Source organism: Glycine max, chromosome 2 (genome assembly GCF_000004515.6).
Source record: "Glycine max cultivar Williams 82 chromosome 2, Glycine_max_v4.0, whole genome shotgun sequence".
In the NCBI taxonomy this organism is placed as follows: Eukaryota; Viridiplantae; Streptophyta; class Magnoliopsida; order Fabales; family Fabaceae; genus Glycine; species Glycine max.
The window spans coordinates 47,605,676-47,622,453 of NC_016089.4; the positions used below are offsets into that span (position 1 = coordinate 47,605,676).

Here is a 16,778-nt window from a genome sequence, read left to right on the forward strand (position 1 = left end):
AAGTTTAAATGGTATGCTGTATTGCCTCCTAAAAGTAGCAGAACCCAGTCACATTCATTGTTATGCTTACCATATAGGCATTCTCATGAGTTTACTAGTTCACAATTTTTTATTCTTGGGGTGTGATATCCTAAGAATTCGACCAAAAGTGTCTGACTTACATGAAAAGTTCTTATCGTTTACAAAGAATGTCTTATGAATGTTCATCAAAATCATTTATTAGGAATAACTTGTTAATGTATTAATTCGATATTCTCAATAATCTGTGCAATTTGAACTTAAAATCTCAAATCATCTAGTCAAATCTCTTACCATTAACTCACCTTAAATTCAAAGTTCAAACCACACTAGCTAATAAACTAGAATTGTTAGTATAACTAGCCATATATAAAATAACACTTAGCATTGGCCTGCAAATTTAGCAAGTTTATCCAAACATACTCAACTGACCACACATTTCTCATAAATTTTCGAGTACACAGATTAGCAAAGAAAATAAATACAACAAAGGGGAACAAGACATGACTATCTTACATAAGGTAGTCAACAAGCCTAGCCAGCTAACTGATCACAATAAAAGCACAACATGACTACACACAAACAGAACAATGAGGGGAAGAAGACACAAAAGAAAGATAAACTAAACAAACTAAGTGTACACACACGAGTGGTTGCTAGTTTCAGTTGTGTTCTTTGTTATTCATGAGCACCTTCTTGAGAATGCCACATGCAAAAGCATCCCTAGGTATACTCTTAACGTTTTGAACAGCCTCAGCAAAAATGACACCCATTCCCATGTGCAAATGAGGCTCAATGTGGCAATGGAAGGCCCAAACTCCAGGATTATCAGCCTTAAACCTCAAAGCAGTCCAACCATAAGGGAATAATACTGCAATGTTCCTCAATGATGGGTTCTTCAAGTTGAATTTGGATTCATAATCTCCCATCTCCATACCCCAAAACCCAAAAGTCATGCCCATGCAAATGCCAAGGGTGAATCTCACTATTCTCTCCCTTCATCACATTAGCATTTTGGAGTATCACATCAACCACTTGGTTAAACTGAAACATGTAAACCCCACTTCCAACGTTTGAATTAGGGATCAAGGGAGGTTTCGAGATGTCATAATTTTCCGAGAAATTGTCAGGAGGACTTTTTGGGTCAAAGGCACCATTCACATTAAACCTAATGGAGCCTAGGTAAGGAGTTGTTGGCAATGCTAATAAGACATTTGTTAATGGCCCATTTAGTGTATCCATCAACAAGTTTTTGTGTGTTGAGAAGGAAAATCCTACGACGATCTTAGTGTTGTGGAGGTTGTTCGGTTCCTCACAAATTTAAAGTGTATTATCAATTGAGTCACATTGAGTTAATAGCAGTTATTAACACAATGTAGTATGATTACAAATATTTAACCTTTATAAATACATTTTTTTTTTTATTTTCTCTGTTATTTTAATCCCTGTGACCATGTGCCTAAAAGTATGGGACCTGGGCCTGGGATTATAAACGGACAAGGTAGTAAAGTAAAAGAGCTAAAATAAACATAAGAAGAAAAATGGGCTTATTCTTCCTGCACCGTGTAACTTCTTGTGCACCTAAGAAGTTATGTGAAGTGACAAAATTGTCTTTCACTTAAAATTTTAAAATAAATCTCCTCCTCCCTACACTGCTGTTTCAATCTTCCTTTCCTTCCCTTTACGTCACGCCGGTCCCCGTCTGTTAACCCCTTCATTCATCCCTCCCTTTGCACCACACCGCTAGTTCCCGCCTCCTATTGTTGTCGTCGCCATGAATCCACTCTCAGTTTATTTTGTCTATGTTATTACAAAATGGGAATCTGTAGTATGTTATGGATCGAGAATCCATATATGAATTATACGATTCTCAATCCGTATAATTATTTTTTATTTTTTTTTTTAATTAATAAATTATTATTTGAATTAATTTTTTTAATTAAAAATAAATTTTAAATTTTGTTGTTATTTTATTATTTTATAAATAAATATTTTTTTATTTTAAAAATTTATTTAATTAATTAATTATATTTTTATTTTAAGTTCTTTTTTAATAATTAATTTATTCAATAAATAATTTATTTACAAATTTTTTAATTTAAAAATCAATGTATAAATTATATTGTTATTTAACTATTTTTAAAATATAACTAATTTAATTAATTTTTATATTTAAAATAGTTATTTATAAAATTGTTAAATAACAAAAAATCCAATTTTTTATAACTATATATTGTGAAATTTAGTTAAACAAGAAAAGGTAATGTTGTATATGACAAATGTTTTTTATTGATGTACTTATATAAATATCATTACACTAATAGTATTAAATATTTATATAAATAGTGTTTGGAAGTATAAAAATAAATAATTTCTTCATTTATTTATAAATATTTAAAATTATTAAAATACTTATTTATAAAATAATGAGGTAGTCATTTATTAGAAATAAATAAAAAAATTACACTTAGATTTTGATAATATATTTTAGTTTATTAGAATTAGTGATGTGAAGTATAAAAATTTAAAAAAAAGAATTTCTATATTGATTTATGAATATATAAAAGTATTGAAATAGTTACTTAAAAATAATAAAATATTTATTTACAAATTATTAAATAGTACTTTATAGAATATTTTAAATTAAATTATAGTTTGATTTTGATGAATAATTTAAAATATACTACATTGTATAATACAATATAATTTTAGAAGATTTATTAGCGAATTTGTTAGTTAGTTTTTTATTAATAGAATGGCCAAAATTTTGTTATAAAATATGAAAGTCAAACTCTAAAAAAAAAATATTAACTCTTTCTTTATTATCTTTTAGTCCTCGCTACAAAAAAAAATAAAATATATATATATAATAATTAGCTACAAATTAGTTATAAAATATCAACTCTTTTTTATTACAAATTATATCTCAATAAATTATTTATGAATTACTTGCTAATATTTTTGTAGTTAATTGTAATTAATAATATTAATCATATTTTCATTAATAGAACTAAAAGAGAAGCAAAATATAAACTATGTGATTAAAAAGACCTCTTTCAAACTATAAAGACTAAAAGATAATTAGAATACAAATTATAAAGACTAGAAAATCACTTTTAAAATAAAAATGACTAAAAGAGCATTAAAATGTAAATTATAAGGATTACAAATACAACTTTCAAATTATAAGGACTAAAAGGTACAAATTATGAAACTATAGAAAATAAATGATTAATTAAACCTATTAATAAAAATATAACTAAACTTATAAAATAAAACAATAAAAAATATATATTTTTAAATATTTGTAGGCTATACGGATGGTCAATCCGTAAATTTCATACGGATTGTAAATTCATAAATTTTATACGAATTGCAAATCTATATGAATACAGATTGAAGTTGTAGAAAAAAAATACATTATACATCCGTTGTTACACTACAACACCAACCGCCATCACTTGCCAATGAACCATCGTAACAATGTGCTTCGACCAAATCAGACACAACAACAAAGGAGGAGCTCGATCACCACTCACAATAATGAATGGTTATGAACAAAACAATGAATGGTGTAAGAAGAAAAAAGAAAAAAAGTTAACAGGTTAATTTTGGAATTTTAATAAAAACATTGGATGTAAAAGAAGTTTACACGATGCAGCAAGAAAATTCCAAAAAATGCCAAAGATTTGTCTTCTCTCATGTGCCTATTATCACGACCAATCAACATACTAAAGCGGCAGTGCCATCTCTATCCTATTTTATGGAAATATTTTTTACAACATTTTTGTTTTCTTTTCTAGTCAGCAAAAATAAATACTTTGTTTTATAAATAAAATATTTTTGTGATTTATATAATATATATATATATATATATATATATATATATATATAATATCAAATATTATTTAATATTTAAATAATAAAATAACTTATTTTAACTTCATTAAGTTGGCATCTTTCATCTCCTTTTACTTACCATCAGATCAGAGTGTGTAGAAAAGAATAAAAAATATATATAACTCGTCTTTTTAGTTGTTTTTTATAAATAATTATATATAATACATAAACATACATTATCACATCCTCTAATGGTGAGTTGTTTGAAAAGGATACAATATTATATAGCCTAAAAAAATGATCTTATTTGTTCCCTAGTTAATTGTCAATTGAAGCCAACAATATATTCAGAAGGTAAGGCCAATTCACTTGAAAAGTGAAAACCAGTAAACTATTCCCCCAAAAATAATTATTACACCTCCAGTACTGCTTAAAATGATACTATTCAAAATTCTGAGTGGTTAACTCGAACCATCAAAAGGTAACACAAGACTCCTATTTGTGGGTCTTGTTTGTCATTTTCGTTGCATCCTTTGCTTCATAAGTGTCACCTTGAAATTGACCAAGAGAATATTCCTAATAACACGAACCAGTTTGTTACCGTCAATTCATGCGGGGTAAACCATCTTTTAAAGAATTTTGTTTTCTCCTTGCACACGATATTCAGTGACACCAAGCAAAAGTTACATGTGTGAAGTGAATACCACGGCGATAAACACTTGCATTGTCATTGACAAAGAACCAATAACATGGAGAGCAATGCGTCACAAATATTTTATCAGCGAGTGACCAAGTCGATCTTTTTTCTAGTATTACATCAATAGATATTCAAGTCACAAATTCCAATGTCCTTCAGTATGTAAATTTACATATACCAGAGATTACATTTACCACTTCCCATTACACTATGAGGTAATACACTTAAATTTTAGAATACATATATATAATTCAACGCAGATTGAGATCCTACCACATCACGTTATTCACGAGCAGTTTGTGTCATAACTTACTAGTCCCAACAACTCTGGACCTTCCAAGCGGGGATTATTCTCAAAGCTACAGCATTGAAACAAAACAACATTTATTCAACAAGTAAAGGAAAAGAAGAAAGATAACCAGATAGCAGAAAATATGTTCTAGCTAGAATCTAGAAGGCAAACTTTAAATGATTACAGAATCAGTGCACCAGAAAAATGCAGGAAGACCATATATAATTAACTGTATAGGACAATAAAATGCAATCAAATTCCCTGTCATCACAAATACATTGTAACAGGGCAGCCTCCCAAAATCTTTGTCATTCCTACGATCCCATTATACAATTGGAAATTGCCTATAACATACACTTTGTGTCATCATCACACACAACAACAAATAACAATCAAATATTATCATCACAATTTAACAGGACCTCCATAAATAGAATGTGAACAGGACACCAACAACATCTTAACCATTAAGCAACAAAAATTGCAAGGGGGAGCAGCATTTGGCAGAGAAGGTTACTAAATTTCTCATTGTTACCCCCTTCCCTCCCCCAAAAGAAAAAGAAAAGGAAGGAACAATAGTAAAAGAAGGTGCAGAAGAGAAGAAAAGACTCGAGCAAAAACCAACATGAATAGCACCACATGGAGAATAAGAAGAAAGCTACATGCTTAGAGTTAAGAAGAAATTACTTATTCAATGGAATATGCTCGAATGGCCCAGATGTAGGAATTGTACCACATAAATCATTGTTGGAGACATCCCTGAAAATAAAGTGAATGTTTAGGCTCTTTGAAAGCACACATCTTCACGATACCACCAAATGATTTTATCATGATCAACATATAAACACAAGATTGTTACTTACACTACTTTAAGGCTTGAAACAGCAGACAGTTCCTTGGGAATTGGGCCAGTTAGTCGGTTGTCATTGAGTCGTCTGCAAAGGAAACACAGTTGAGAGAATCATGCAAGTGCTGAATAATTTATTCCACAAAATAATAATCAACAGTCTCACCAGTTAAGAATCTGGTAGGTCACACCATATCATATTGAAAGTTGAAACACTAACAGCTTCCAGCAGTTCAAAATGGGATTACTAACTCAGATTGATATTTATTAATTTTATTTTAAATTGTCACTTGGCTTCCAGGTTAGGTTGAATAAATTTCAGACTCCGGGAAAGCTAAAAGCTAGGTTGAAGTATTTTACCACCTAAAAAAAGTAAATAGGTTTCAATAGGTCATTCACTGACTAGAGGGGTTTGATTTATGAAGGATTTTGGATTGTGCTTAGACATGTTACACTGAAATTTTTAGAATGAGAACTTCTATATTACACATGGACCTTTTAATTTATCTAATTTGTTTAGATTGAATCATACCACTCAATGTTGGGACTGAAGTCGTCTCAATTTAATCAGAATGATTCATACTAGAAAAGTAGAATCACTCTTCACTCAATTATGGCAGGGGGGATTTAAGGGGAGAAATTTTTCACACTGATTGGACTAAATTATGCTTTACTTAATGGCTTTATTTGTCTATTTTAAGGATATGATAGTAAGTAATTTTATTTCCATTGAATAAACACTCTGTTAATATTTCCTCCTATGAATGAGGTTTATATTTGGGTTTGAGCATGTGAATATTGGAAGCAATTCATTTCATATCTACCGTCCTAACATCAAACATATGCCCTACAGTTTCAGCATCTTAACACCAAGCACAAAACCCAAAATTGTCCATTCCCAAACTTAATATAAAATGTATAACTGAAAAACACCAATGTCAATAAGTTGCTATCCAAAGGTTCTTGTACTTCGCCTGCATCATTTGAAGTCTTGTAATAAATTCAAATGAAAGTAAAGGAAAGCAAATGCCACAGATCTGTCCAGTCAAAATATGTTATTAAACAGACTTACAAAAAGACAAGATTCTTCAATTTCCCCAATGAAGGTGGGATGGTGCCTGATATGTTGTTGTTGTACAAGTCCAAGCTAACTAGACTCTTCAGGTTTCCAAGTTCCGGAGGAATAGTTCCTTGAATGTTGTTTTTGTACAACTCACTACATCCAATAAAAAGAAAACCTCATTAAACACTAACAGGTATGAAATGCTATAGTTCACAACAATAAGAGAGCCACAGCAAATACCAATTTAGTAATAATAAGAGCACAATATGAAACACTATCTTATACTTTCATTTGCTTCACATATATGATACATGTCCAAAACCTTTTAAAATGTCTTGAAAATCTAATATAGCTACATATCAAACTTCAAACATAATAAAGAAAAATAGAAGCATTGTCCCTTAATTTTAGCAAAAAATGGAAATTGTCCTCTTTATGGATGATCTCAAGAGAGGAATGAGATTGATATTATTCCTACATTTAGACAATAGAAGGTGATTTATGACAACAATGCTTTATAGTTTTTATTTTGTACATAAGTGTCTTACGTGTACGGACGTACCATATCTGATACATTTTTAGGATAATCATATCGTCGTATCAGATACCTATCATATGATACACATATTGTATCAATGCATCATAAAGCCACATTTAACAGACTTAAAGTCACAATATTGGGGAAAAAATATAAAGCAAAGTTAGAAAACATACAGATACTGTAGATGCTCCAGCTTCCCAAGTTCAGGTACCAAATGTCCAGATAGGTTAGAGTTACCAAGATCCCTGTAGAAAGCACCATAATTATCACCATAAACGTGGAGAGAATATTAACAGAATCAATCAATCCCATGCATTTCAGTTAGCATTCCGCTATTACCAATTAAACTAACAGCAACAATCTATGAAGAACCTATACTTTCATTTTCTTCATGTATCCTATCCGACACGTTTATGGATCCAATACTCATAGATGATTCACCAATACTTATATGTGAACTATGAAGTATCCAAGCCTTTAGAAAAAGAAATGAAAATCTAATATAGCCATATATGAGAAATAGAAGCATGTATACAGTATAATACAGAAACATGAATTTAAACTATTTTTTATGAATTTTAATGCATATCTAGATACGCATCTCACACTTGTTATATCCTACATATTGTAAAAATAACCGCATGAGTTGAATTTCTATGTATTGTCGATCAATCAGAAATCATTGTTGTAATAACTTTTAGGGTAATTATTTTAAAAGCTAACAATTTTCATATATTAATACGATACGACTATTTACTCTGCGTATCTATACACGAACCGTATCATACCATAGGCAACAATAATCCCCCGCCCAGAAAATCAAACATCTAGTTAAATTACATAAAAAAAATAATCCCAATGATGGAGAACATAAGCACCAAACAGGTAAGAAAGTATCTAAACATAACTTTTAATAGCAAGTAATTTGACGAATCCCGCAACCTCGCGGAGGATCCTTCGATTTCATAAAGCAATTAACAAAATAACAAAACTCGCTAAAACCAGCACCGCGTAATAAATAAAAGTGATAGCAGTAGTATAAATAAATTAAAGTAACAGACAGTAACAATTAGGAAAGCTGCATCACAGAAAGGAACAAAACAGAGAGAGAGAGAGAGAGAGAGAGGATGCATACACTCGAGTGACTCGGTTGTCCTGGTTGCAGGTGACGTGGAACCAAGTACAGGGACTAACGAGAGTGGGATCCCAGCTCTGGAGGACGTTGTCAGGGTCCGAGAGGCTCCGTTTCAGCGTGTAGAGAGCGTCGCCTTCGGAATTTGAGGCGGCGAGGTTAAGCAGGGTTAGGGTTACGGAAACGGAGAGGAGGAACCGCAGAGAAGTGGGGGTTGCTGCGGCCATGGCTGATCTGAACTTCAACCGAACACCTCACGTTGCCGCCGTGTTAGGGTTCGCTAGCAGCGAGCTCTTATTGGAGGAGGATGCAGCAATCGCGCTGCAAGAAAGAAAGAAGCAGTGGGAGGAGGAAATTCTGGAGAGAGAGAGAGGGAAGAATCTTATTTTGGAAGAGAGAGAGAGAGAGAGAAGAGACTTGAAAAGGAAGTATCGGCTTTGGGAATAACACAGAGCAGTAAAACATGGCATGCTCGCTCTTGTTTCATTTTTATATTTAGTTTTTTTCAGATGAGTTTTATACTACCTTCGATTAATCCAAAATTATTTTTTATTGAATTTGATCTTTTTTAAAGAGGAGAAATTACTTTCGAGAAAAAATAAATACTTAGTAATTGCAATAAAAAAACTACTACATTTTCAAAAATTAATATTATATTTTGTTATACATTTAATTTTTAAAAAAAAACGACTCCACTCAAAATACTGTTAAATAGTAACAAGTAGTATTTGGTTCAAGGGAATGAATGATTCACAGCTGAAAGTAATTGAAGCTGGGGTGAAAGTTGTGAGGGAAGGTGTTTGGTGGAGGTTAAAAGGTACGTGAAAGTGTTGAAAAAAGTGAGGGTGTCATGTGTTTTAACTTTCATCTCAAAATGAGAAATGTTTGTTTGATTTTATGTTAAAAATTTTATTTTAGATATATTTGTATATTTTTAATTTTATGCTGACAAAAAAATTCAAAAATTTTGTATTTTTAAAATTAATTTTGGATTAAAGTAATTTTGATTAACTTATGTGTTGGATCTAATTTTTTTCTTTAACTTAATTTTATAATAAAAATATTAAAATATAAATTACATCATTTCAAAATTAATTTTAATTTCATTTAAAATAAATTTTATGAATATTCCTCTAAACACATAAAAGGGGGAATGATAGTTGTAGTTATTGAAGATTACACAGTACAACAAATTATTAGTTGCTAAAATTGACTCTAAGAGCACCACCCTTGAGCTTTTTTGCATACATAATCAACTTTATTATTACTATAATTAATTTTGTAGGAATTGAAACCTTCAAACTTGGTCGTGTTAGTCTTGAGTTGGCAAGCTAACTGATTATTCAACTAACATAACTGATTGTGTGCGTTAAATTTCTTGAAAAAAAATTGTCTCAACAAAAATTTGAAGTGAACATCCTATAAGTACAATTGACATTTTGATTAATCATTATTTTTTACTTTCTTTTTTTATTATTTACCTAATCATTTTAATTCAAATCTTTCATTTTTTTTCCATCTCTATCAAACCACTTTAATTTACAGTCTCTTTATCTTTTCATCCATCACAACATAGCCTCAATATAAACACATCATCCGAAAAAAAATCGAAATGTGATTCTCTACTCCATTGATACAATTAATTTTACAAATAAAAAATATATTAAAATAGTAATTATTATTTTTTACTCATGACTAAATTTACTTATTTTATCTTTCTTTATTTTTAAAGAGTTGAATCATATAAGTACATTTTAATTAAATTCTTATAAAATTATTAAATTTGTATTAGTTCAGACATTTTTATTTCACAATTTCATTTTTAAGAAAGTCATAATTTACCATTTGACATTATTTTTGCCTAGTTTATTTTTTATATGTTGTTAATGTAATATTTTTGTACTACTAACTATTTAAAAAATATGTTAGGCATGATTTTTTGGAATAATTATTATAAAATAATATTACCCTATATACATATAATATCATTATATCACAGTGTAAAAATATTTACTATACTACCATACGTCCTATTTTTACATTATCTTTGTTCTTCATTATTATTAATATTGTATTTATTTAAATGAAACTGACCTTGAATCTGGCTCCCTTCGATAAAGGTTTTGGAAAGATGGTGAACTAAAAGAAAAAAACTTTATTTTTTCTTCTGTTTCTCTCTTGACTTCTAATATTCACTTTATCGACAATTTTCCGTACTTATTCGTGAGTCGATGTCACGCACTAAAGAGAAGGGAAAGAATAATTGTTTTTCTAAAAACTAATGAATTGATAAAAAAAATCTCTTATATTACATTTTTATATGACGTTATTGTAAAAAAAATTGTGTTTATTCTTTTTTCAAAGATATTAAATAAATAACATCTTAACAGAGATTCAAAATTGTTGATGTATATAAACAGAGAAATAAACATAAAACTTTTACAATGCTACAATAGAATCGTATAAAATATAATTTGTTTCCCCCGAAAAAAAAATACACAACTTAAAATAACTTATTCCTATGAGTTTTATAAAATTATAAATTAATTTGCATGCATAAGTGAATTTATAAAATAAATTATATGACAAGAATATTGTTAAACTTTTAATTTTATTATCTTTTAATATCAAATTATGTATTCATAAAAGGAAGTCATACTATCTTTAAAATGTTTTATTTCATCTTTATTGAATTACAATAAATAAAAAATATTTTATATACTTCAGAAAGTTAAAAGGACAATCATTAAAAAAAACGTTAAAAGGACAAAACCACAAAAAAAATTACAACGATCTAGAAAATTGGATGCCTAAATAAATAATAAATATAAATGTTATTCTTTTTACTGATAAAAAAAATGTTATTTTTAACATGTAAACTTTAATAATTTAAAATGACATATGATATATCGCTCAAAAGATATAGCTTTACTTAAACTGGAAATGTTTATAATGCGTCGGAGTTAATTCTTCTAATAAGAAATAACATACGAATTAAAAACGTATTGTTTGAAACAATAACTTATGAATTCCTTAATAGGGAGATTAAAAACACATGTGAAAATAAAATTGGAAGAAAACTCCAGTTTATTTGTAAGTGGCATATTCTGTGTGATAGTGGTAAGTCTGTGCAAAGTCCAATACATTTTGGTAAGAATAAATGTTTTATGCACATCTATTATGTTATGAAATATTTTTGAAAAAATATTGATATTATAGAATTTATGTTATAATAAAAAAATAGAGAGAAAAAAATGAGAAACACATTAAATGTTTAGAATAAATGGATATTTGTACATATTGTTTTTTTTGGTAAGTGACGTATTCTGTGTGATAATGATAAGTTTGTGCAACTGTAACCACCATTACTGACACTACCTAAAGTGGTTGGGAGAATCCAAATTGATTAATTATTTATGGCTGTGGTGCTGCATCGTGACTTTTGTCAACGATTCCATTTATCTTATAATAATCCTATTTTTATTAGAAGGATCCTCATCTTTCTATCTCAAATGTATTGTAAGTGAATAAAAGTATAATATTGCGTAACAAGTATTTTATAATGTTAGAAACATACAAATCATTTTAAGTAATTGAAAATTGTTAAAAACGGTGTCTTTATGAACCAATATATCAGGAGTGAAAAAAATAATCTAAATAATCATTTAAAGCTAGTTAATATTAGATTTTATAAAAGCTAAATTTTTACAAAATTGTTTTGTATAATATGATGTTTTCATGAGAAAAAATAATTATATACCGACTGACAATTTAAAAGATTTCACATAATTATTTAATTACAACGGCAAATTAAAGTGATTATAATAATAATTTATAATTAAATAATAATATAAAATGATCTTATAGCAATAGATGATAGATATTAAACTTCATTTTCATATTCGATGAGTATTTTTACGGGGCATCATACATTTACACAACTACAATATAGACTCTAAGCATATGGATTTGTGCCTACTGTGGTATTCTCTCACGTAATGAACAAAATTAATTTGGTAACAGAATTTATGACGAGGAAAAACTTCAAGGGTTAGGAATTCTTACTAGGACTTTCTATTCATGTAATCTTCTTATCTTAATGTTCATCTTCGTTCTCTTCGAAGATAAATGAACCTAAAGCATTATTAATTCATTTTTGGAATGCGAAGATATATTGTGTAGTTGAATTAAAAATCAACTCATATTTTATAATCATGTTAGACTTATTCTTATAAAACCTAGTCCTCTTATTTTTAAATTTGTGTCAAGCTTTGAGCAGCAGTCATTTAAAATTTCAAAGATCTTAGGCTTTTTTACACACAGTTTTCTCCCGTTAGACTATTAGCCTATTAACTCATGTAGAGAGGAGTTTTTTTTAAGACATGTAGAGAGTAGTTAAACACATGTATCTTTTTAATATGAACTAAGCTTTTAAGTGGGCTAATACACCTATATAAAAATTTTACACCTCCGAACTTTACTAACATACCTCCTTTTATATAACTTTTTTTTCCAAAAATATTATTGTTCTCGTTTATTCTTAATGTAAATGCAAAAATTTAAACATTCCAAAATATAACTTTTAGATGCCCGAGAGCATGTAGGGGTGGGTAAATGGGCCTAGGTCCATGGATTGACTCGCAGGGTTCATGGTCTGCGCGAGTAACAGACCGATTTTTTTAAATAGTCCATGGTTATGCAATATTTTTAGGTTTGCCCCGCTTAACCCGCAGACTGTACGGGTTTGTCCTGCAGGGTCCGCGGGTTGTCCATAAGCCCGCTTAATCCCTAGTTTGAGAATCCCACCAACTATAGCACCTTAAGAATCCCGCTTAATCCAAATCTTTCGTTGTTGGCTTGTGATATTTTGAGCATCTAAATTACAACTATGACTTCCAAATCAACATTTAGTATTGGCTCATGGGTGCTTAACAAATATCGAACTAGGCTTGTTGGTGATAATGTGCAAGCCTTAATATGTACTAAAAATTGGTTACTGGGATTTGATGAGCAAGGTAAATAATGTGTAATGATTGTTGTCTTTTAATCACTTAACTTGAGTTGATTCTAATATTTATTATTGTTTTAAGTTTTAGAAAAAGAATATGAAGATGTGGAGATGGAAAAGGCTCAAGTTACTTCAAATATGAAATCATTTGTTGTTAGAGATGTTTAAGTTTCATATATTAAATTTATTGTTGGATTTTCTTTTGTTAAGACATTATTTATTTTATTGATATAATTGACTAATTGTTGATATTTTATTTACATTTGTGTTGAACTTAATTTGATTGTGTTGCATTTTTATTGAAATTGAAATTCTTTTAAAATTAGGCTCGTGGATCAGTCCGTTTGACCCGCGGGGTTCGCAGGACGAGGACAGACCAATTCATTAGGTCCGTATAAGAATGTGGAGCGGGCTGACCCAGTCCGTTGCCAATGCGAGCTTATGCGGGTGGGTCTTACGCGGGACAGGTCGACCCGCTTACCCACCCTTACGAGCATGTATATTACTTATGCATAGGATATGCAGGTGCGGTAAATATTTTTTTAAAAAATTATCATTCATAATGATCCTACTTGACTTAAACATAATTGACTTGAATGAAGAATATTCATGATTTTAATTTTTTTTTTGAAAGTGTTAAAAGTATAACATATTTTAAAAAATACTTTATAGGAATTTTAAATTTTTTAATATTATGTAAAATACTTTATGTAAGTCAATTTTTTGAAGAAAGAAAGGAAAGCCAAATTGCATTTTAAGGGAGTAATCTTTGCACAATTGGAATAGTTCACGAAGATGACATCTTTGTCAAAAGAATTTATGTGTTTGATTGTGTTTTTTGTCATTGTAAAAACTTCACTTCTTAATCATGAGAGAATCAACAAATGAAACACGATTTTAGTGGTTATTTTACTTTGAAGATTTAACATAACCGTGAGTAAAGTATTAATGCATCAATTAGATTTATATTCTTACGACAACTTACAAAATCTGATAACACGAGTAAAGTATTAATGCATCAATGAGATTCACATTCTTACGATTACTTGCAAAATCTCATAACCGTGAGTAAAATATTAATGTATCAATGAGACTCACATTCTTACGACAACTTACAAATTTTCATAACCGTGAGTAAAATATTAATGCACATCAATGAGATTTACATTCTTAGGATAACTTACAAATTCTCATAACCGTGAGTAAAATATTAATGCATCAATGAGATTCACATTCTTATGATTACTTACAAAATCTTATAATTTTTTTTAAGAATTTCTTTTTTTGGAAAATACTTTCCAAAACTTTGAAATTTTGACACTTTCAGAAATAGAAAATTTAACATTCCAAAAAATACTTTCTAAAAATGAAAGTGTTAAAATTTTAACATCTGGAGAAATATATCAGATTTAAATTTTTAGAAGGAAAAAAATGGAAACCAAATACCTTTTAAGTTGATCCATGTTTGTTATGTTGTTATACTCACTTTATTGGGTTTTTTAAAGAAAAAAGTGTACATTAGTAAAATTGAAAGGTATAAATAATGATTGTCTTTAAATAAGCTAAAGTGAGTTTACAGCCCAACAAGTCAAGCCTTAATTTTTTAAATAAGTTAACCTATTTAAAAGTCTTGTTCCAGTAACTTTATTTAAGGGATCAAATAGAATTTAACTCAAATCATTGCAGGAATATTAACGATGATAACATGATATGATGTTTTCTTTTAACATCTACAAATTAAAAATTAAATTAAATTAAATTAGGTTTTGTTAAGATTGTATACAATATTATTAAATTCCGTTTAATTAAGATTCAAAAAGAAATGTATCTGCATTTTAATATAGTATGTTAGGATTAAATATCTTGACTTTTAATTTAATTCAAATTCAAAATGAATTAAAATGCTTAATATATAAAATGTCAATTAATTATTTCGTAGGAATTAAATGCAATATCAAATAATTTATAACACTTAAATAACTTACTCAACCAACCAATTGAATTAGATAAAATGTACACTGACTTAACCAGAAATATAATAACTTTCAAAACAGAAATATTTTAAATTCAAAACAAGATTGACTTTAATTCTACAAAGAGTGAATAAAACCTATAATATTTTCATATCAAATCAAATTAATATTATTTTCCTTAATTAAATACATATTTTTTTAATCTGTTATAATATGGCTCTGTTTAAATATTTGTTATTATAATATGGTATTGTTTGACCTATAATAAATATTTTTTATTATAAATATTTTTCATTAATATCGTATATTTTTTCAAATTATTCTTCCAAATGTTGTATATGTTTAAGTTTTTTTTTGGTAAAACAATTACTTCTCAAATATAGTTTTGAACTTATAATTTTAATGATATATTCATAATACTATCGAGCATGAATATTAACTGCTAGGATGATTTTCCAACTTAATCAAGTGATTTTGAATTCTTAAAATACAATTGCATTAACATTCAATAAAAAAGATTTTGTTAAATTTAGTAATTTCTACTAATATGATTTTACCAGTCGTGAGCACAATAAGTTTTTACCAATTAAGTTGTTTTTTAAATGTTAAAATGTAGAATTTTTAAATTATGTATTTTATATTTGTCTTTACTTTTAATTATTAGCAAAACAGTCTTGTTTTAACTAAATTAACATTCTTTTATTTTTCTTCTTCTAATTTTGTTATGATTTTCTTATTTTTAAATATTCTCAAAATAATCAACATAGTCATCATACTATTATTTTCATAGTTAATTTATGTATTCAACTTTTTCAGAAGAATGACATATCTCATTTAATTTTTTTTTATTTAAATTTTAAGAGAAAATTATTACAACCCAAACTACTCCAAATTTACTTTTAATTATAGCTAAATTAATCACGTATAAATATGTTTTTTTTAGAATTTTAAACATATTTATGTATTGTTCATTTATTTTTGTATTTTTTCAAAATTAAAATACACCTCGTAGTAAAAAATTGTACCTGCTGCTAGTTAAATGAACATGGTGCCTAGGACGAATAACCGAATATTAGTAGTATTGTTTTGCACATTGATGTCTGTCACCAAATTCATTTATTCAGCATTATCCAAACCCAATGCCACGAAGGTGAATACAAAAAGGCTTTTTTTTTTTTTTTATCGAAAGAATCGATGTTTCTATTTATTAAAAAAATAAAAAAGGAGTAACAAATGCTGAGGGAAGTGGGGTCCACGAGTGCAAACGTAATGACCGTGCTCCACCTTTACGAACCGAATCCCAAACCGTCTCAAACGTGATCGGATCTCAGCTCTCCACGTCACTAAACCACATCATCATCAAACGT

General features: G+C 28.6%; 1 protein-coding gene and 1 pseudogene across 1 annotated transcript; both read right to left on the reverse strand.

Moving 5' to 3' along the window:
* Positions 1–376: 376 nt before the first annotated feature.
* Positions 377–4,759, reverse strand: LOC106797781 (L-ascorbate oxidase-like; annotated as a pseudogene).
* On the reverse strand, positions 4,645–8,911 carry LOC100791577 (leucine-rich repeat protein 1). Its single transcript, XM_003519440.5, has 6 exons — positions 8,434–8,911; positions 7,472–7,543; positions 6,767–6,910; positions 5,711–5,782; positions 5,535–5,606; positions 4,645–4,914 (listed from the first exon to the last, which is right to left on the reverse strand). Exons 1-6 carry the CDS (start codon positions 8,655–8,657, stop codon positions 4,842–4,844), a joined length of 657 nt encoding a protein of 218 aa, XP_003519488.1. The 5' UTR covers positions 8,658–8,911; the 3' UTR covers positions 4,645–4,841.
* Positions 8,912–16,778: the final 7,867 nt, after the last annotated feature.